This window comes from Juglans regia, chromosome 11 (assembly GCF_001411555.2).
Source record: "Juglans regia cultivar Chandler chromosome 11, Walnut 2.0, whole genome shotgun sequence".
In the NCBI taxonomy this organism is placed as follows: domain Eukaryota; kingdom Viridiplantae; phylum Streptophyta; class Magnoliopsida; order Fagales; family Juglandaceae; genus Juglans; species Juglans regia.
The window spans coordinates 36,904,566-36,926,539 of NC_049911.1; the positions used below are offsets into that span (position 1 = coordinate 36,904,566).

At 39.2% G+C, this 21,974-nt stretch overlaps 1 protein-coding gene across 6 annotated transcripts; it reads right to left on the minus strand.

Moving 5' to 3' along the window:
- Nucleotides 1-880: 880 nt before the first annotated feature.
- On the minus strand, nt 881-19,539 carry LOC108981918 (autophagy-related protein 3). 6 transcript variants are annotated; one of them, XM_035695756.1, is made up of 10 exons: nt 19,267-19,539; nt 18,945-19,015; nt 18,397-18,513; nt 18,142-18,308; nt 11,878-11,963; nt 10,262-10,313; nt 10,024-10,071; nt 8,964-9,091; nt 7,785-7,887; nt 881-1,150 (listed from the first exon to the last, which is right to left on the minus strand). In XM_035695756.1, exons 1-9 carry the CDS (start codon nt 19,419-19,421, stop codon nt 7,788-7,790), a joined length of 924 nt encoding a protein of 307 aa, XP_035551649.1. In that variant the 5' UTR covers nt 19,422-19,539; the 3' UTR covers nt 881-1,150; nt 7,785-7,787. The 6 variants fall into 6 exon arrangements, with proteins under 6 accessions (XP_035551649.1, XP_035551644.1, XP_035551646.1 ...); XM_035695751.1 differs by having other exon boundaries at nt 10,024-10,089; nt 19,261-19,538; XM_035695753.1 differs by having other exon boundaries at nt 881-1,311; nt 10,024-10,089; nt 19,261-19,537.
- Nucleotides 19,540-21,974: the final 2,435 nt, after the last annotated feature.

A 21,974-nucleotide genomic window follows, 5' to 3' on the forward strand; every position in this document is an offset into this window, starting at 1 on the left:
AGACTGACGTGATTTGATATGATACGCTAAATTGTGAAACAACTTTTTATTATAAAGAAGATATAACATATCATATGAAGTTATATCAATTTATGACTTGTGAGTTTATTTTTCTGAAGTAGCTGTAGCACTTCTCAATCCAACAGATAAATCACATGATTAGACCCCAACACTTCCAAATTTAAAAGCTAAGTGCAATTCTTAATCCAATGGTGACATTCTTTATCGAGTACTCCATAAATTACATTCTCATCTCATTTCATTGTATAAAATGTGACACTTTAATAACTATTAGACCATCCTTTATTTTTTTCAAAGAAAATATTAAAAATTTGATGCACAATGCAATCTCATAGTGAGGTAAAAGTGGAAGTAAGTATAGTTTGTAAAATTTTCCATCTTACCACATCATCACCACTTCACTTATAAGACTGTACATACTACATTCATTGCATCCACATTAATAAAGCACAAATTAATTTGTTTTTTGCACTGCGTTTATAATAATTAATTACAAAAGTGAATTAAATGTTTTTTTAAGATAGTGTATTACAGAAAATAAAGTATAAACGATCAAGAGAGGAAGAAGGTTCGCTTCCAACTTCACAATTAATTAGAGAGTAGAATGGCTCTATTCTGGCAAACTATATAACATCGTATCAACCATAAAATACACTTTCTTCGTATCCCTCCGCCCAGTCTTTTTTTTTTTTTTTTTTGTAGGAAAAGCGGGTTTAGATATTAGAGGTTATACAAAAAATCTATTGGAGAGAATTCATTCCCCTTACTACTAATAATAATAAAAGGTGTGCAACTGATATATGCCTACATTGTGGCCTGTTTCCAACTGACAATTTCCCCACACACGTAGATCAAATCATGACAATAAACAGTGAGAAGGGAGAGGGGGGTGTTCTTATTACGACATATAAGGTAAAGGTGATTTCCTCCGTTTTAGCATATATACAGCAACTCCACAACACTACTTACAATACAAATTCAACAACTGCTCGGTCTAGCACAAAAATTATTAGATTATAAGTTTCATTTACAAAGGATGAGGATGTTGTACAGTTGAACGATTGTAGATACTAAGGAGTAACTAAGGATATGTTGCTTTATTTTTTCACGAAATCTGTAGCTTCCCCATCTGGCAAAACAAATCGTTGCCACATTACAAGCATTGATAAGGACACATTTAACTAATAACAAGTAACAAAATTACATAGTGCTGGATATATGCAAGAGGGAAAATTCTACAAACCACACTCTTATCCCGCATTCATCCCTACTTTGATGAGGTGCCATTACCTATCAACATTTACGTTTCTTCTTTTAAAACATAAAGGATGATCCAATGGTCATAAAAATGCCACATTTTACATAATCGAATGAAGGTGGAATGTGAGTACGGTTTGTAGCATTACTTAAAAAGTAAATATTCTTCGTCTTATTGATAAACACTAGGTGGCCTAATTTAAGGAGACTATTACATCCTTGCATCTGGTGGGTACCACACATACTCCGCCATAAGAAACAAATGCAACTAGGAGCAACTCACCACTAATAGGGTTGCAAGCCTTCTAACAGCAAACAGAATAAAATATCATGACACAGGAACCGGATGAGCTTGTTAAGAATATCATCCCAATGTAGTCATTCCAATGGAAGGGCTAGACATTAGATGCCTCATATAGAAGGCTATAGTTGATATAAGAAGCATTAGGTACCAATAAGCAAAAGGAATGGCAGCTGTAAGACTAAATGCTAATACAGGGTCTTACTAAATTGACCCCAAAATACGGATATTTGGACTGGTTTACGGATTGAGGTTGCAGACTCAGAAATATAGCTAAAAGGTGAGGGCTTTAGGTGTCTTCTAGTCAAAAACTGTCCACAAATTACAGAAGTCAAAAGATGAGGAAAATTGGAATAAATCAAGAAAGAGTAGATAGGTGATAGGCCACGTCGTTCCACAAGACCCCGTAAACCAAATCCCAAATATTTGGGATAATCTGATACGTGAAGAAGGCATGCAGCGTGACTGGGTCAATGAGCAAGACTGGGTCCGTGAGCATATACGCATGAGGCGCGCATGAAATGCGCACGAGCGTAGCATGCATAACTGGTCAGCGAGCTTATACGCATGAAGCGCGCATGGCGTCCGCACGAGCGCACGAAGCGGATGATTTCCGTTAGTGTCATTCTATTTTTAAGCTCTGTTTTTATTCTGTTTTAGGCTCTGTTTCGTGAGCTGCAGTTTCGGTTCTTAGTCCGCAAGTCAGTCCGCATTTTCCATTATTGTTCCGCAAGTCAGTCCACAAGTCTGCTTTATTGTTTCCTTTTATTTCGGTGTAATTTTGCTATTTAAGCAGAGGAGAATTATTAATGAAGTATCAATCATTGTTGAGTCAAATTGTGGTACCTTCTCACCCGAAGAGAACAACTATCCTAGCATATTTACTTTATCCTCTGTGTTGGGACCTATCAATTGGCCTCAGAGCCAGGTTCATTTTACTATGGGAACCAATAAAGAGAGAATTGAACATCTGGAGGCTGGACTCGGTGAAGTTCAAGAGGGGCTACACCGGATGGAGCTGGGCATGGCGGATCGATTGCGACACGTTGAAGAGACTCTTAACCGTCTCTCTGATGTGCTCCTTGCCAACCAAGAACCTCCAAACCAAGGTAATCCAAACCGTGAAGGTCACAATGGGGGACGGTTTGTGGTATCCTCCAAAACGGCAAAATTAGAATTTCCGCGATTTTCAGGAGATGATCCGACGGAATGGTTCAACCGTGTAAACCAGTTTTTCGAGTTCCAAAATACTCCCGACAACCAAAAGGTTTCTTTAGCATCTTACCATTTGGAAGGAGAAGCCAACCAGTGGTGGCAATGGATTCGCAGGACTTTTCAAGATGAAGGTCGAGTTCTGTCATGGATCGATTTTGAAGAGGAACTCTGGGCGCGTTTTGGGCCATCAGACTGCAAAGACTTTGACGAGGCTCTGTCCCGTATTCGGCAGAAGGGTTCCATGCGTGATTACCAACGGGAATTCGAACAATTAGGCAACCGGGTCAAAGGTTGGACACAGAAGGCTTTGGTGGGCACCTTCATGGGTGGTTTGAAGACAGAAATTTCGGATGGAATCCGTATGTTTAAACCACAAACTTTGAAAGATGCTATACGTTTTGCAAGGATGAGAGATGATCAACTAATGAGACAAAGGAGGGTCTTACGACCTGCCCCTCCATTACGAGCTCCCCCAGCTCTTCCACCAGCAAATCGGGCAGCACATGGCGCTCCAGTTCGACGACTGAGTTGGGAGGAAATGCAGCGACGACGTCTCCAAGGTTTATGTTTCAATTGTAATGAACGTTTTACTGCAGGTCATAGATGTCAAGGGCCACGGATACTAATGTTGGAGGGCTACGAGGACGATAACAACGTTCCCTATGATGAAGTCAATGAAGAAAGAGATACGGGAAGACACCAGGAGGAGAATCTAGAACCAGAGATTACGTTGCATGCGTTAACGGGCTGGTCAGCGCCCAAGACCATGCGAGTAACGGCTAGAATCGGTGACCACGACGTCATTATATTAATCGACAGCGGATCAACTCACAATTTCCTGAGTGAGCGTTTAGCTAACTTGTTGCGATTACCGGTTATTCCAACAGAGACTTTTCCCGTTCGGGTTGCCAATGGAGAATCTCTTAGATGTCAAGGAAGGTTCGAAGGGGTACAAATCAATTTGCAGGGCACTGTGTTTTCCTTAACTCTTTATTCCTTACCTCTCACAGGCTTGGACGTAGTACTTGGGATTCAATGGCTTGAATTACTTGGTGCCGTGGTGTGCGACTGGAAACAGTTGACCATGGAATTTTTATGGGAAAACCAACCCAGGAGATTAATCGGCGTCGACGGGCAAGACATCCAAGCCGCGTCACTCAAGGAGCTAACCAAGGAATGTCGCCCCAGTCAAACGCTGTTTGCGTTATGCTTCCAGATCGCTCAAGCGGAACCACCGATGAAGATTCATCCCAGCATGCAAAAATTACTGCAGGAATTTTCTGATCTATTCATAGAGCCCTCTTGCTTACCACCACCAAGGGAAGTCGACCACTGCATTAATCTGAAGGAAGGAACCGAACCGATAAACGTTCGGCCTTATCGGTACGCACATTATCAGAAAAATGAGATCGAAAAGCAGGTCCAGGACATGCTGCAATCGGGGCTTGTTCAAACCAGCACTAGCCCATTTTCATCACCCGTATTGCTAGTAAAAAAGAAAGACGGGAATTGGCGCTTTTGCACAGATTATCAAGCACTCAACGCCGCAACGATTAAAGATCGATTTCCGATACCAACAGTAGATGATATGTTGGATGAGCTCCACGGTGCTTCGTATTTTACCAAACTCGATCTGCGAGCGGGCTACCATCAGGTACGAGTTAAACCCAGTGACATCCATAAAACTGCTTTTCGGACACATAATGGTCATTACGAATACTTAGTAATGCCGTTCGGTTTATGTAACGCGCCTTCAACATTTCAAGCTATCATGAACTCCATCTTTCGTCCGCATCTTAGAAAATTTATATTAGTTTTCTTTGATGATATTCTAATCTATAGTCCGGATTGGGACCACCATTTATTACATGTAAGGCAAGCCTTTGAAATATTGAGGCAGCATCGATTTTTTGTAAAAACTAGCAAATGTGCATTTGGGCAGCAAGAACTGGAGTACTTGGTGCACATCATCACTAGTCAAGGCGTGAAAGTGGATGACAATAAAATTACTGCTATGGTAGCCTGGCCACAACCCACTAACATTTCGGAACTGCGTGGTTTTTTAGGCTTGACAGGTTATTACCGGAAGTTCGTCAAAAACTACGGTATCATAGCTAGACCTCTCACCAATCTTCTAAAAAAGGGGCAATTCGGATGGCACGAGGAAGCTGAGCGTGCCTTTCTTGCGCTCAAACGGGCCATGACGACCACTCCTATATTGGCCATGCCAAACTTCAATGAATCTTTTACTATTGAAACGGATGCGTCGGGAGAAGGCATCGGAGCAGTTCTATCTCAACGTGGCAAGCCAGTGGCTTACATGAGTCGAGCTCTCGGAGTGGCTAAGAAATCATGGTCAACGTACGCTAAGGAAATGTTGGCTATCATCGAAGCCATACGTACATGGCGGCCTTACCTTCTAGGCCAGAAATTCTATATTCAGACCGATCAATGTAGCCTCAAATATTTTTTAGAGCAGCGAATAGCAACTCTGGAGCAACAAAAATGGGTCGCTAAGCTGTTGGGTTACGATTATGAAATTACATACAAACCGGGCCGCGAAAACTCTGCAGCTGATGCTCTCTCTCGAAAACAGGGCAGTCCCGTCCTTCAAAATATTTTTTTTCCGCAAGTTAGCTTGTGGGAAGAAATTAAAAAAGCTGCGGAAACGGACCCCTACATCCAAGCAAAAAGCCGTGTGGCCACGGAACAACCTGGAAGTTCGTATACATGGTGCAAAGGACTCTTACGTTACAAAGGCAGGATTATTGTTCCGAACGACACAGCCTTACGGGCTAAATTGCTGCACGAGATGCATGACACCAAGGTGGGGGGTCATTCGGGTGTCTTATGTACATTTAAGAAGCTGGGACAACAATTTTACTGGCCGGGGATGCATGGAGCAGTGCAGAACTACGTAAAAGGATGTGAAGTTTGCCAGAAAATTAAAACAGAAACCTTGTCTCCAGCCGGACTCCTTCAGCCACTACCCATTCCGTGCCAAGTATGGGACGACATCTCCCTAGATTTTATTGAAGGGTTACCGACCTCACAAGGGAGAGACACCATAATGGTAGTTGTCGACAGATTCAGTAAGTCTACACATTTCCTAACCTTAAGCCATCCTTTCACTGCAAAAAATGTGGCAGAAAAATTTGTCGAAGGCATTATCAAGCTGCACGGGATGCCCAAGTCAATTGTTAGCGATCGGGATCCGATTTTCATCAGCAATTTTTGGCAAGAATTCTTCAAGATGTCGGGCACCAAACTGAAGCTCAGTTCCTCATACCATCCACAAACGGATGGCCAAACGGAAGTCGTCAACCGTTGCGTCGAACAATATCTACGGTGTTTTGTTCATCAGTGGCCCCGGAAATGGTGTTCATACTTACCTTGGGCTGAATATTGGTACAATACAACATACCACATTTCGACTGGAATGACTCCTTTCCAGGCGCTGTATGGGCGGTTACCACCCTCTATTCCGACGTACAAAGATGGCCTCTCTTCAGTACACGAAGTTGACCAACAACTCATGCGTCGAGATGAACTGCTACGGCAATTGAAGGTTAATTTGGAGAGGTCGCAGAATCGAATGAAGCAGTTGGCAGATAAAAAAAGAAGGGACATTACGTTCAATATCGGTGACTGGGTGTTGTTGAAGCTACATCCATATCGCCAGCAAACGGTCTTTAAACGGGTCCACCAAAAACTTGCTAGCCGTTTTTTCGGACCCTATCAAATTCTCGAAAAAATTGGGCCAGTTGCATATAAATTAAAATTGCCGAAGGAAGCACGCATTCACCCGGTGTTTCATGTATCGCTATTTAAAAGCTACTAGCTTAATGAAGACCTCAATCGGGAGGGGGCTGAAGCTAAACGAGTTGAGTTACCACCTTTCTCCGACGATGGGGTAGTCATCTTAGAACCTCAAACTATTTTAGATTACCAATGGCTCAAGCAAGGGACTCAGATGGTTGAAGAAGGCTTGGTGCAATGGAAACACCTTCCACCCGAAGAGGCAACGTGGGAATCAACTGCCAAGCTGAAGGAAATGTTCCCGCGTCTGGACCTTGAGGACAAGGATCCGCTTGTTGGGGGAAGTAATGATAGGCCACGTCATTCCACAAGACCCCGTAAACCAAATCCCAAATATTTGGGATAATCTGATACGTGAAGAAGGCATGCAGCGTGACTGGGTCAATGAGCAAGACTGGGTCCGTGAGCATATACGCATGAGGCGCGCATGAAATGCGCACGAGCGTAGCATGCATAACTGGTCAGCGAGCTTATACGCATGAAGCGCGCATGGCGTCCGCACGAGCGCACGAAGCGGATGATTTCCGTTAGTGTCATTCTATTTTTAAGCTCTGTTTTTATTCTGTTTTAGGCTCTGTTTCGTGAGCTGCAGTTTCGGTTCTTAGTCCGCAAGTAAGTCCGCATTTTCCATTATTGTTCCGCAAGTCAGTCCACAAGTCTGCTTTATTGTTTCCTTTTATTTCGGTGTAATTCTGCTATTTAAGCAGAGGAGAATTATTAATGAAGTATCAATCATTGTTGAGTCAAATTGTGGTACCTTCTCACCCGAAGAGAACAACTATCCTAGCATATTTACTTTATCCTCTGTGTTGGGACCTATCAATAGGGAACTAAGGGATCCGGCCTTGGGTTTTTAGGCATCATTTCCAATAGAAGATGCATGATACACATCACAGCAGAAAGTGCTTTCAATACCTTCTTCATTAGCTTCAATATATAATTTGATAGACAACATGGAATGCGTGCACAAGCATACTTGGACACCAAAACAGACTAGTTGTTGAAGGACCGACGAAAAAATCAAAACACCCACCAAAGGTCCAAAACTGACCCAAACACAACGAAAACAAAATAAAGCCCAAAACACATTGAAAACCAGCTGACCAGAAGAACTGCAAGAACGAAATTATGGGTAAGGACCTATGTCAAGGAGAAGTAAGGCAGCAATTACCTCTCATCGGTTGCTTGAGCTGCCAACATCAAAGTCCATAGTGTAATCATATTCGATGGTTGGAATTACAGAGGCCACAAATTTCAAGAATAAGAAAAGGTACCTATGGTGAGAGAGAGAAATATATTAAAGACAAACAAATACAAAAACTGGGAAGATTGAGAGCCAGAACATACATGAATGGCAAGCTAAAGATCGACATCCATTAACTTGGAAATAAGAATGGGTTGGAAACTGAGAATCTACATGTTTAACAAACAGCTTCTTAGCTACCCGCCCAACAAAATGTCACATTCTCTTTTCTTTTTTTGACAAGTAAAGGATAAATATCATTGAATTGAATGAAAAAGGCATAGCCCATGTACACATGAAGTATACAAAAGAACATCCTCTTTTCTATATGCATTTCAATGCACTGGAGAGAATTATCATGAGAAAATGAGCATCTGAATCTCCTTTCCTCAATTAACCATTCGTGTGCAAACGTCCTTGTCAAATTAATTGCAATGAATCAGATTACAGGATTCAAAATACCATTCCCTTAACGTTAGTATTAATACAGTTATTCCTTCCTCTATCCCATAACTGCCATTACCTTATTGGTGTGTGAAATTTTATGCAAGTTCAACTTGATGGGCATCAAGGTAAAGTTAAAATTTGAAGTTTTCCCTTTTCATATAAAAATAACTTATTGAAAAAAAAAAGTAATAAATATCACTTGTTTGGGATGGAGGGAATGATATTAAATCTAATTGCTTTGGTAGGCTGCACAATGGGTTAGCTTTAGCCCTCTCTTGAACTGACCAAGCTTGGGTGAAAGTAGGAGTTGATCATAGTTTTAAAGATGCAAATACTAAACTAAAGCTGTTTGAGTTGATACGCTTAGCAATGAACTGAAGAAGCAAGGATATTAGTAATGGAATGTTGAATCAGGGAGCTACAAGCTCATGATTGACACGATGACAGGAGCAAGGTCAAGGTCAAGAATTCTTATTTCTTAATGCTCGACTAAAGAGACTAGAGTGGTACGGTGTTAGGTCATGAGTAGTTTAATACTAGTTGGCTCAACTTGTCTGCATGAATTTTGTGATAGAACTCACAGACAATCCTAATTTCCAGAAGAATGGACCAATCAAAATTTTCAATGTGTCAGTGACCGATAGAAAGAAGGAACTGAACTTGTCAACTTCCGGCTCGACCCCGCGTGACATTAGAACATCAATAATTTTTTTCATCACGGCTCCATGTCGACATGGATGAACAGATGCATGCTTCCCAGGCAAGTGAGGATGATCTTCAATGGTTACCTGTCATTAATGAATTAGAACATTTACTTCTCCATAAGTAATTGAATTAGATTGGTTACATATTGCTAGCAGTCACACAAAGGAAAATTAAACATAAAAGATAGTGATACAAAAGCATATACATTGGCGGAAGAGAAATTTAGGAAAGCAATTCGTGTGAAGTGATTTCAAACAACATTGTAATGACACGTGGCCAAAATCATGCTAAGTAAGACATTCTATTTTTGAAACAGGACCACTACCGGGATGATGACGAAGCAATTGAATGACTCATAAAAAAAAAGATGAAGAAGCAATCGAATGAGCATACTTTCCAGAAGCATAAGAATAATATTGAGACTTCCCAATCGACTTATCCCGACTAGCATCCGCAACTACTACCCTAGTCAAACGATAACTGAAATTACAATCTTTTTTTTTTTTTATAAATGATATAATTTTTTATTAAATCAAGTAATAAGGCATAGCTCAATTACACGAGTATTCAAGAGAGAGCACCTACTTATGGGTTAGGAACTACAAAAGGAGAAAGAAAATCATGAAAACTAGCCCCATTAAGAACAATAGAAGAGGCCCGAAGAAATAAAGTATCAAAAATGACTAATATAAAAGCAGAATATGGACAAGAGTGAGATATAAACACCAAAAAATTCTACCACAAACACTTGTTTCCAAACCGAAAGTCCTTAGATAACATGATCCAATAAGTTCAGTGTCTGGCTTCCAAAGAGGATTTTTCTGCTCTAATCATGTAATGGCTGCAACATTTAGATCGCTTGGAAAACCACTCATAGAGTACGAAGAAAAAGTCGAAAAGTTCCAGCAACTCGTCAATTTAGACCTCCAAGGTATATCATTTGGTAGACATCAAGATAAGACTCTAAAGCATTTATTAAAATAAATAAACAAACAATGCCAATGTCATATCCCACCGTTTTGTGTGCATGGTCTTGACTAACATCTTCAAGTACAAGTTCAGGCTGCAAAAGCATCTTTGACTGTCACAAAAACGCCAGAAAGAGCTCAATTATGAGGCTAACTAATCACGTGGAAAGACAAAAGTTAATTCTAATCTGGTAGTCACAAGCCAAAATAAAAATCAATGGGCCATGTTTACACTACTCAGTATGCAACACACATAAGCTACAAAGATGAATTATAGAGACAAACCTCATCATAGCCAGTAAGCCATACTCGAGGTGTTTGATAATATTTATCATACCTGAAAAAAAAAAGACACGGGACGTCATGACCAACTAGGTTTCAGGTGTGCAAATATTATTTTCTAGAACGAAATTGTTATTACTTAAGGAAGAGCATGTTCCTATCCATAAAATGATTTGCCTGCCATAAGAAATCTACTAAAGGCTGACTTACGATCATCAGGGTTCTGAAAAGTATGTAATCAGATGACAGGGAGGTTGAGACTTGTTAACAATATTTTAACTTTACCTTCATTTCTAAAGTAACATTCCATGGAATTGTGTTCTTTTTCTTCATCTCTATAGTTGGGTGTTTCCTATTGTACACTTCCTATGTAATTGGGTTGCGCTGCTCCACGCTTTGAATTAAATTTCCTTATCAAACACTTCCTGAAAATTCTAACCTTTGTATATCTATGTCCAGAAACAACATTTTTTAAAGCTTTGTGCCTAAACATTAAAAAAAAACCCAATTTTTAGTAGGATGATGCAAAAGACAGTTGAAAACAATTTCATTTTTCATCCAAAATGAGTAAGTTTGAAGTCTTCATATATATGTTTTGCCCATGACCTGATGGTCTTTTCAGCTGCTCAAATTTCTCAAACATAATAGAATTAAGCAAGTTGTGATATCCCATTCCGATAAGTGATAAGGGTAGGTAGTGTATGAGATCTCACATTGTTTGGGAATGAAAATTTATTGCTCTTTATAGTGTTCTTAGGGGCTCCAATTGTATCATTGACTAGTCCTTTGGGAGTATAGACCATGTGGGTTGGGCCTTCCATTAGGGCGTCACAAATGGTATCAGATCCTATTCCAACCAGAAACATGGAACTTGAGCCGTACCACCTACAACGGATTGGCCTAATAAGGACATCGAGAATATAAAGGGAGGTTGTGATACCATATTCTGCTAAATGATAAGGGTAGGTGGTGTATGGGATCTAGCATTGCTTGGGAATGAGAAGTTCTTGCTCTTTATAATGTTTTAATGGGGCTACAATTATATCATTTACGAGTTCTTTTGGAGTATAGGTCATGTGACTTGAGCCTTCCATTGGGGCATCACACAAGTACTTCATGAGTTCCAAGAACTCTCTAGTATGACAGCAAACACAAGTAGAATTTAGGTGTTTTTTTCCTTTCCTTTTTTATTTTTGAGGAGTTTCAGCTCGCTTAAAAAGGCCAAAATTGTTTATACTTTAGTTTAAAGGGAGACTGCCGATAAGATATTTGGATACTCCTCTGATCTCTAGGAAGATTTTTTGTCAGGATTGATGGCTAATTGATAAACTCATGGACATCCAAGCATTTATATTCAAGGGTAGATTAGCATTTCTGCAACATGTATTACAAAACCCTTTTTTTTTTTTGTGTTTTTGATTGGCAAAATAGACAGCACAAAACATTTTTTAATTAGTGCGTTCAAGTATACCAGAGCAACATTTCAATTCTTTCTCTGGGCTGTGAATGATGACAAAGCTTCTGGTGCCAATACATAAGATGACCGATGCCCCATAAACATTGAAATCTAAAGTCCAACATGAAAGAACAAGCAACTTTATTTAAAAGTTTTATCTTACGTGATGCTGACGTCATAAGTTCGGGTTCGAAGAATATTATCCTCATCAGGTTCCTCAGCCACAAGATATGTAGACTGAAGTGTCGCCTGCATTGGGCATAGACATATAAACCAAGACGATTTGAACTCACCTAATTAATTTCCAATTCTATAGGAATAAGGAAAAAACACTTATTTATAGTCACCACACTACGTAAGTACCACATGAAACATTTATTTGTGGTCATCAAGTTACTGCATGTAACACATGAAATCATCAAAACCGTTCACGTAGAACACATCATGCAGCATTTCCTATATTAATTTTCCAAGAGAACGCCAGAGCTTGTTCCATCACTCTGATGAACCTCACAATTTTCTAGCAAAAACAATATCAAACTACCATGAAAAAGGTCAACAATTAAAATGTGTGGCATTTTTTTATGAAAAAACGGGAGGTGCAAATCTTTTTTTTTTTTTTTTGACAAGAAATAATATTATTGATATGAACGAAATAGGCATATGCCATGTACACAGGAAGTATACAGAAGAACACCTAAAAACATTCTAAATAGGATAAATTAAAGACAAGAAATCATGGACATTGTCCCCGTTTAATACAATAGCGGAAAACCAAAGTATTAAGTTGTCGAGAAAGAAATTCTTCAGCTCAATTACTAAGCATTCCTTATCTTCAAAGTAGCGTGCATTCATTTCCGTCCAAATACACCACATGATGCACAACAGGATCATCTTCCACACTGCTGCCACTTGCTGACAGCCTTGCATCTTCCTCCAACAACCCAACAAATCCACCACCCTCAAAGGCATAACCCAAGCAACATCAACCCTTTGGAAGATCTCATCCCACAACACCTTTGTTACTTCACAATGTAGTAAGAGATGGTCCACAGATTCTCCATTCTTTTTACACATGCAATACCAATTTATCACTACACATCCTCTCTTCCGCAGATTGTCCGTAGTCAAGATCTTCCAAAGAGCGGCGTTCCATATAAAAAATGCTACTTTAGAAGGCACACGAGACCTCCAAATATTCTTACAAAGAAACGGATTATGGTCATATGTAACCAAAATGTTATAATACGCCTTAACAGTACATTTTTTGTGATTATTAGACCTCCACTTCAAACTATCACACTGTGCCAAAGGAGTCCCCATGAATATAATAGACTGAAAAAATTTGAGACAATAGATAGTTCTCAATCATGAAAATCCCTATTAAAAAGAATATTCCACTGATGAGAACCATGAACAAATAACCGCATATCTGCCACTGAAGCCTCCCTATTAGCTGCAATACGATAGAGAGCAAGAAAAGCCATTTCCAATGCATGATCACCACACCACACGTCTCGCCAAAAACGGATACGATTGCCTTCATCGGTTACAAAATGAATCTGTTTTTCGAAACAAGGCCAGCCCTTCCTTATAAACTTCCCTAAACCCACACCATACCCCCCTCTCATTTCATTGGAACACCAACCACCTCAAGCAGCACCATATCTAGTGTCTATAATCTCCTTCCACAATAATCCTCCTTCCAAGTGACATCTCCATAACCATTTCCCCAATAAAGCTTTATTAAAAGTTTTCAAATTACACACTCCCCCCCTCCCCCCCCATATACAACTGGGGCACATACTGTCTTCCAACTAACCAAATGAAACTTTTTCTCCTCCCCCAAACCCCCCCATAAGAATGTCTTAAAGAGTTTCTCAATTCTATTCACCACCCCTGCAAGCATAGGAAACAGAGATAAGAAATATGTGGAGAGGTTAGTAAGGGTACTCTTAATAAGAATGAGACGACCCCCCTTCGATAAATACACCCGTTTCCAACCAGCCAACATTTTCTCTATCTTTTCCACTACATCATTTCATATAGCTCTAGTCTTGAAAATTACACCCAACGGAAGACCCAAATATTTCATTGGTAAAAAGAACACCTTACAATCCAAAAGGCTTGCTAAACTAAGGATATTTGAGACCGCACTCACCGGAAGCATCTCGGACTTACCAAGATTCACTTTAAGCCTTGACACTGCTTCAAAGCAAAGTAGCAATGCTCATAAGGTTTGGATCTGGCTATTACAAAAGACTAAGGTGTCATCTGCAAAAAGAATGTGTGAAATGGTAATAAGGCCATCAGACCCACTGCCCACCTGAAAACCAGATAAGAAACCTACCCAAACAACAGCCTGCACCATCCGACTTAAAGTCTCCATAACTATAACAAACAAAATAGGAGAAAGAGGATCTCCCTGCCGTAAACCCCAAGAACTATAAAAAAAAACCAGCCAGTGTACCATTAACTAGAACTAAAAACTGGGCGGTTGAAATACAATGACGCATCCAAAAAATCCACCTATTCCCAAAGCCACACCTCTCAAGCAAGTATAAGAGGAATTTTCAGTTCACATGATCATACGCCTTTTTAATGTCAAGCTTGCAAATAATACCTGAACCTCCCTCCCGCAGTCTATGATCCAAGCATTCATTTGCAATAAGCACCGAATCAAGAATTTGTCTCCCACGGATAAATGCATTTTGAGGCTTGGAGATAATATGTTCCAGCACAGGGCTTAACCTGTTGGTTAGAACTTTCGAAATAATCTTATAAACACCAATAACCAGGCTTATAGGGCGGAAATCCTCAATAATCGAAGCCCCATGTTTCTTAGGAATGAAAGCAATGAACGTCGCATTAAGGGATTTTTCAAACTTTTGAAAAGAGTGAAATTCACTAAAGACCTGCAAAACATCACCTTTCACTATGTTCCAACAAGTTTGAAAGAAACCCATAGAAAACCCATCCGGGCCTTGTGCTTTATCCTTAGCCATCCCAGAGATAACCTTGTAGATCTCTTCTTCATCAAAAGGTCTATCCAAAACACTCACAGTCTGAGAGTCAATTGCTTCAAAAGACAAGGCATCGAGCTTCAGCCTCCAAGAAACCGTTTCTGAGAGAAAGGTCTCATAATAGTGGACAATATGGTTTTCTAGCTCAGGGGGAAAAGATAGCACCTGAGAGCCTGAATGTAGCGACTCAATAGCGTTGTTGTGCCGATGTGAATTGGCCACTTTATGAAAGAACTTCTTACACTTATCATCTTCTTTCAACCAAAGGGTCTTGGATTTTTGGCGCCATAAAATCTCTTCCGATAACAAAATCCTATCCAAATTTGCCACAATCGTGCCCTTCCTCAATAACACCTCCCCCGAATTATCTCCCAATATTTCCTTGCCCTCTAACTCCTGCAATTCCTCCAACAATGTTGACTTCTGATCATCGATGTGGCCACAAACTTCCAAGTTCAACTTCTTCAGGTCTTGTTTCAATGCCTTCAGCTTGCCTGCAAGAACAAAACTTGGAATACCAATAAATTGATACGATGACCACCAAGCACGCACCATCTCTACAAATCCATCCGATGTTAGCCACGTGTTTTCGAACTTAAAATACCGGCGACCCCTGTGAATGCCCCCACAATCTAATAATATAGGAAAATGATTTGCGCTAATTCGGGCTATCCGTTTCTGACTGACTTCAGGATAGTGGGCTTCCCACGAAGGAGAGACGAGGAATCTGTCCAATTTTGACCACACTTGACCATTTGACCAAGTGTACTCCCCCCTATCAGAGGGGATCCATGAGATCCAGATAAAAAATGAACTCAGAGAACTCCTCCATGGCCACAGTGTTCCGATAATGCCCTGATCGCTCGCTTAGAAAGCAAGTAATGTTAAAATCACCCCCCATGCATCACGGCACATCCCATAGTGCGTATATGTCCGTCAACTCCTCCCACAACCTTCTTCTCTCCCTATCCACATTAGGACCATAGGAGCCTATAAATACCCATTCTCATCCGTCAACAACATTTTTAAATAAAGTCGCAACCGAGAAATCTCCAATATACTCCTCAATCGCCTTAACCACTATTTTATCCCACAGTAATAATACTCCGCCTGAGGCTTCCCAAGAGGCTAAATAAGATCAACCCACATACAAGCACCCTATAAACTCCGCACAATTCTTTTATCAATAAAACGCAACTTTGTTTCTTGAAAACAAACCACATCACCCTTCCACATTCGCAATAAAGATTTGATTCGAAGGCGTTTATTGCGATCATTGAGCCCCCGTACGTTCAAAGATAAAATCTTAGGCTTCATTTGGACATAGATTGCCCCTCCCTTTCAATCTATCGCTTCCGCCACTCCCTTTACATCATAATTGATGGAGCAAGTTAGCCTTTTAAGTTCTCTATCCCGTTTTGTGGCTGACTTCGAATAGCTATCTTCAAGTGCCACAAGAAGGGCCTTGAATTGTTCTTCGTAACCTCCAAAAGAAATCCCAATAACAGCTTGTAACTCCTCTACCTTCTTAAACACTCAATTTGACGGACTACTCCCATATTTAGAACTGGGAGGAAGTGTACACAGAGGGGTTAAAACAGCCCCCTCTCCACCAACACTATTATTGTCAAACAGAGCCAATTGCATGTTTGACTCTGAACATGAGACACTAGTTGCAACAGATTCACTAGGTACCACAAGATTCAGAAAGTCCCATCCTAGCTTCAAAATCACCTCCCACACAACCCCCCAACTTTTTTCCATAAAAAAAACCCATCTCTAGAGGAAAAAAACTTCTTGGAGAGCCCAAATCCTTCATTGGATTTGGAAGCCCACACTCCAGCATTACAGACGGCACAAAAAAGTCATTGGGACCTCCGACCACCACTCGGCTGCTTCTGTGCAGACTCCGGTGACAACATGTCCTTCTCAGCACTACACAACCGTTTCTCAAAAAACTGTCGGCTCAAAACTAGATCTTTGGAAGCTGCCGGCTCACTCTCCAAACCCCCAGACCTCGTCGGCGAACCTACCACCATCGACGATGACCCCTGCTCACACGACGGCTTATGTGCACCTTCCGACAAGAAGATGGGTCTCACAGGATTAGTAATGACAAATTCCCTGAACTCTGCCAGCATGACCACCGACGTCCCTGACCTCGCTAGCGAGTCCGCTACCAACGGCGTCAATCTCTGGGCCACCACTGGCGGTGGAGGTTGAGGCCCATTCAACGACGAGGGGATGACCTCGCTCGACTCCCTACGTCTCCACACAAGATTCACAGCCTGGGCATGAGGCTGGGCTTGGGCCAGTGGAATCGGGTGAGCCTGTTGCCCCATACGACCACACGAGTGGACCTGCGAACCAATCCGCTGGGCCACTTGAAAGGCCCTTGGTTGAAGCTCGTCTAAGTCCAAGCCCTTCCCCTTATAACCCACAGCACACAGCCCACTGCGAGGGCCTATTTCCTGGCCCAACTCCAAACCCCACTTCAGCCCCTCCTCCACTCACCGTTTCACATGAGCCAAGTTAAGTTGCAAAGTACTCACTTGTTTCTCCATATCAACCACTGTGTAGCAGATTTTCCATATCCAGCCCCGACATGCACCTGCCAGTGCCATTCCCATTGTCGTGTTGTGCCTTCACCACTACTGTCCTTTCTGCAAATTTTGGCTCTTGTGACAAGGCCTCCTTGTACGAAGAGAAAACAAGGTGCCCCTGTCCCTGTCCCTGCCCCTGCAACAGAGAAGAAAACAGCCATGGACAACTTCCTCTGTTATTCCCCCCCAAAACAGAGGATGTATCAGCAAGTACCTTCAACATACCACCAAAATTTCTCCAACCTACCCTCATTCTCCCTTCCGGAATCACTACTAAACCACCCCTCTTCTCTTGACTAAACTCCAATAAGGAGAAAAAATTCCCATACGCGTTGCGCTATCTCTGCACCACCAAGACCTGAGACCCAACTCTTCTCGTTCTAAGGAAAACAGAGGAGCCCCCAAAGGCAAAGGCTATACCTTCCTTCACCATGACAGCCAACCATCCCAATGCTTCTTGATCAATGATAAAGTATTTCACAATGCGACAACTACTTTCCGTGATTTTCCACCATCTTTCATTAACCTTCTTGAACTCAAAGCACTTTTGATCAATGATAACATTCCTACTCGACCCCATCACGGCACAACAATTCATAAAACGCAGAAAAGAAAGAACTAAACACCACGGAATATTTCCACCATACGCAGAAAATTACCAATGGCAAAAAGAAACAACATTTTTTCTCAAGTGTACGGAGAGAAAATTTAGAGAGAGAACCTCTCGATTTCACTTAACATGAACGAGAGGTGCAAATCTTAACAGGCTATTACAAAATAGTTTAAATAACAACAACTTACAGGATCCGTTTCAATAAGGTTGTCAGGTTCATCATACTCAGCCATGTCCGGAATATCTTCTTCCTCCTCACCCCCAAAGTACGAGGGAATTGATCGAATAGGATTTTTCTGACTGATTTCTAGGATCTCCATGGAAGGCAAGTCATCATCCTCGTCATGTTTATTGTCTAAAATATGAAAAAAAAAAATCAACAAGGCAAAGATCAAAAGGGTACACTTTGGTCAAAAAATTTCTAGCCCCAATTAGAAACACACCTTTTGGTTTCCCATGAGTTGCCAGCCAACCATCGTTATCTTCACCATCAAGTAGCACTTCGCCTCCAGCAGCTTCATATTCTTCTTCTACAGACGCAGCCCTTCGCAGACAAGGAACTGAAAAGGAGGTTTAAAATTCCCAACGAACCAGGACACTAAAATTCAGGAAGTGAAAAAGTGAAGAGAAAATAAATGACTTCGGTAAAGTGACACAGAATATTTGCGTAGGAAATGAAAAGAAAAGTTGCTCTTCTTCTGTTTTCAAAATTCGTTAAACAAAACCAGGTTCTCTCGCCGGGTAGTTCTGCCGACAAATCTCATGTATGCATTGGTGATAAGATTGAATAGAGCACTCCTTTGTACGTTTATAAAAAAAAATACCGCATCTCACTGTACGATTTGTTAATGTGGACATCCGAATCGCGTTACGGCAATGCTGACAGGATTTTGGTACCGTCCCCAGATTTACAATGACTTGATTGGTAAATATAATGATACAAAAAAGAATTTAAAAGTAAAAGAAACAAAAACTGCGACGGTGCCATTACCATTTCTAGTGATCAAGAACTGCTTTTCGGGTGGCAAGTATGGCTTCCGCTTGCTTGGTTCACCTGATTCCCTGCTTGAAATAGTTATCCACATTAAATTTCAATTTTTAAGGAATTAAAAATCCATAATTTCATCCATCATAACTCATTATAATGTCATTTATGAATTATTCCGTACTTTTTTTGTTTAAAAATCCAGGTTATCGAATCAAAAGCATTTACTTGTCTACAACATAAGATTTTGAAGAGAAATTTACAAGGAAACAGATAATTGGAGGGAGAAAAAGGTAAAATTGAACAAAATAATTAAAAATACCAAGACCATGTGGGACATTTGGAAACGAGATTATCGCCAGCGACGACGAATTCGGTGACGCTGAGAACACCTTTCTCCTTGAACGCAGAGACAGTGCGAGGACCAGTGATTCTCTCTACGGTGCCTTTGAAGGCGTCGTGAAGCTTCTGCGACAGCACCATCTCTGTCTTTCTCAGAATTTCAGGAAAGCAGAAGAGGAGAGATTCGCTGGTTTTCTTTTCTCCTCTTCTTCCTTTTTTTTCTCTCGTTTTTAGCTGCTTTTCTCGTCTTCTAACTTCCGAGCTCAACTACGTCTGTCATTAGCTGCTTTTTATTTTTTTTAAAGTTTTTTTTTATTTTATTATTCTTAAAATAATTAAATTATTCTACTCATAATTCATATACCACATATTTGATAAAAGAATAAAATTAAAGAAATCATAAAAATGATGGTGTGTGGTGTATGAGGCTTAAGAATAGAATTTTCTTATTTTATTTTATTAGCAATAAGAAAAACAGTGTTACATATTTTATTCAGAAATGCAATTTTATTATTTTCACACTACACATTAATATATAATTTATTATTTTTATTATTCTATTTAAATATATATATATATTTACATATCAATATATATGTATTAAAATAAAAAAGATAAAAATAACAAATCACATATTGATACGTAGTATAGAAAATGATAAATATAATTCTTCATAACATAAAAGCAATTATTTAAAAATTAAGATTTAGCTCAAATGAGAAACTCAGATTTAAAAAAATAATAATTTTTTGATAAAATAATAATTTTTTTATCAATTATGGTAATTTTTAGCACTCTTGGATTAATCTCTATTAATTTAAAAAAATTATTTATAATTTTTTACAATACACACCAATATGTGATTTATCATTTTTATCTTTTTATTTAAATATATATGTTTATACATCAATCTGTGTGTGTTTAAATAAAATGATAAAAATAACAAATCATATATTGGTATGTGTTATAGGAAATAATAAGTATAATTTTTTTAAAATTAATAGAGATTAATCCAAGAGTGCTAAAAATTACTATAATTGAATAATTGCTTTTATGTCACGAAAAATTGTAAAAGTAATTGTGTTTATATTATAGCTTGTTAGCTAGTTTACGTGTTTCAATTTTTTTTTTAAGGGAAAATGTCATTATTTATTTATTAGAAAAATTTACATTATTGACCGGATACATGCAGGGATATCCTCATATCAACTATTACCTCATAAACTAATTAATGCATTTGGTGCTCCACTAGTATGCTATTTTTCTTTATGATTAGTCTGGTCTTCACTACTATTGATATTTTATACAGGCAAACGTCCAACTGACAGCATTCTGCTTAAACAAAGATTCAACATCACCCTTCATAGAAATAGAGGACTAAACCTATACAGAGAAACGTCCAATAAACAAACTCTTTTTTTTTTTTTAATTACTAAACAATAAGAAAAATACTAAGATAGATACGAAAAATGACGGATTATAATTTGGATCAATTTTGGTAGACTTCAAAATCTGTGATGGTGAGTGAATGCACCATGCTTGTCTATTTTCAGTCACAAAAATCAGATATAAAAGATCTGATGGTAGTGATTCCCGGTGATTCGGCACGTGTGGCAAAAAAATTTGTCGAAAGAGATGGCACATAAGGACCATGGGTAGTGTTCACACGCGGTGATTTTTGCAAAACCGTCATTATCCTCAAAACGATTTGCGGTCTAAAAGTCTTCTTATGCTATGTATGTTTCACAAAAGTTGAGAAAAAAGTATAAATATGATATATCTTTTTCGGCCTTGAAGGAAAAAAAAAAAAAAAAAACTAAGATAGCACCATCTTGATAAACAAAGTGGGTCAATAAAAAAACGAGGGAAGAAGAGGGAGAAAGCCTCCTCCGACAAAACTCAGATCTACAGACTTTTTACGAGAGTTTGCCTAAGACTTTTTAACCAACCGTACGTATTTAAACTTTTAATCAAACTAATGAATGATGGATATAATTGATAATCAAATTCTCACGTTGATAATTTAAATTTTAAATCAAATTATGTTGATATAAGGTGTAAAAATATTTAAATAAAATTATTCTTTATTTTTGACATATCCATCTCGGATTGCACTCATTATCATCGATTAGAATCTCTATTTCAATTTATTACTTTGAAAGTAAGAAGTTGTGTCTCGTGAAATCACATCTTCCTCTTTCAACTTACAAATTTTAAAAAATTTAAAAATCAACGTTATGTTATTTTGTGAGTAATTTTATTTAAAGATTTTTACACCACACCATCCACATGACACAATACTATTCAATTTTTAAAATTTATGCCTCGTGTAGCTTTATCATTTTTGCCTTTATTTTGTAAAAATCCAGTTTCAAATTTGAGCTTAAAATCAATCCGAAAATCTTTTTGATTTTTTTTAAATAGATATATTTTGCCATGAGTTTTATAAAAACTATATAGTGAAAATGCTTTAATATGAAGTTTTGACGGAATAGAAGCTAGTTAGGTTTTTTTTTTTTTTCTAGATTTTGCTAATAGATTATGAATTATAACTATCTACACTCTACAGTAGATTCCACCCAAAGAATCGCAGTCATGAACATATATCAGTTACGTTGGAACACATGAAAGAGTAATCTTACAAAAAAAAAAAAAAAACATGGGTTCTTTATGCGATATATGCATGAGATCGCC

What these genes read in the sequence shown, in the direction of transcription:
- LOC108981918 (XM_035695751.1), bottom strand. Translation starts at nt 19,421, where the DNA reads ATGGTGCTGTCGCAGAAGCTTCACGACGCCTTCAAAGGCACCGTAGAG. An exon ending in ACCTTATTGAAACGGATCCT is followed by an intron (nt 11,964 to 18,141) that starts GTAAGTTGTTGT and finishes TGCCCAATGCAG; the next exon opens with GCGACACTTCAGTCTACATA. An exon ending in AAGACCATGCACACAAAACG is followed by an intron (nt 9,092 to 10,023) that starts GTGGGATATGAC and finishes CATTAATGACAG; the next exon opens with GTAACCATTGAAGATCATCC.